Source organism: Eimeria mitis, genomic scaffold (assembly GCF_000499745.2).
Source record: "Eimeria mitis Houghton genomic scaffold, Emh_scaff2138, whole genome shotgun sequence".
NCBI lineage: Eukaryota > Apicomplexa > Conoidasida > Eucoccidiorida > Eimeriidae > Eimeria > Eimeria mitis.
Window position 1 is genome coordinate 4,671 of NW_013570461.1, and position 226 is coordinate 4,896.

At 57.5% G+C, this 226-nt stretch overlaps 1 protein-coding gene across 1 annotated transcript in view; it reads right to left on the minus strand.

Annotated features, from left to right (window-relative positions):
- Positions 1 to 226, minus strand: part of EMH_0049190 (uncharacterized protein) — a gene marked incomplete at both ends in the record, with an annotated part of 6,882 nt that overhangs the window by 4,377 nt on the left and 2,279 nt on the right. Inside the window, one exon of the mRNA XM_013496492.1 lies at positions 11 to 138. Coding sequence (XP_013351946.1) covers positions 11 to 138 — 128 coding nt within the window. The remainder of the gene's footprint in view (positions 1 to 10; positions 139 to 226) is intronic.

Sequence of the window (226 nt, forward strand, 5' to 3'; positions counted from 1 at the left end):
CAGCTCGTACCTCCACCACGCTTGCATCTGCTGCTCCTGCTGCTGCTGCTGCTGCTGCTGCGTCTCCTGCTGCTGCTGCTGCTGCTGGGGTTGGTGCTGCAGCAGGTCCTGCTGCTTTGCATGTAAGAGAAGGGAGATCTATATGCATAGAGCCGAGGTGTATAGACAGCTGAGTGTGTTCATCTGTGTGTCTCTTTAGGGCCCCTGCTGGTGTGGGTATGTGGGG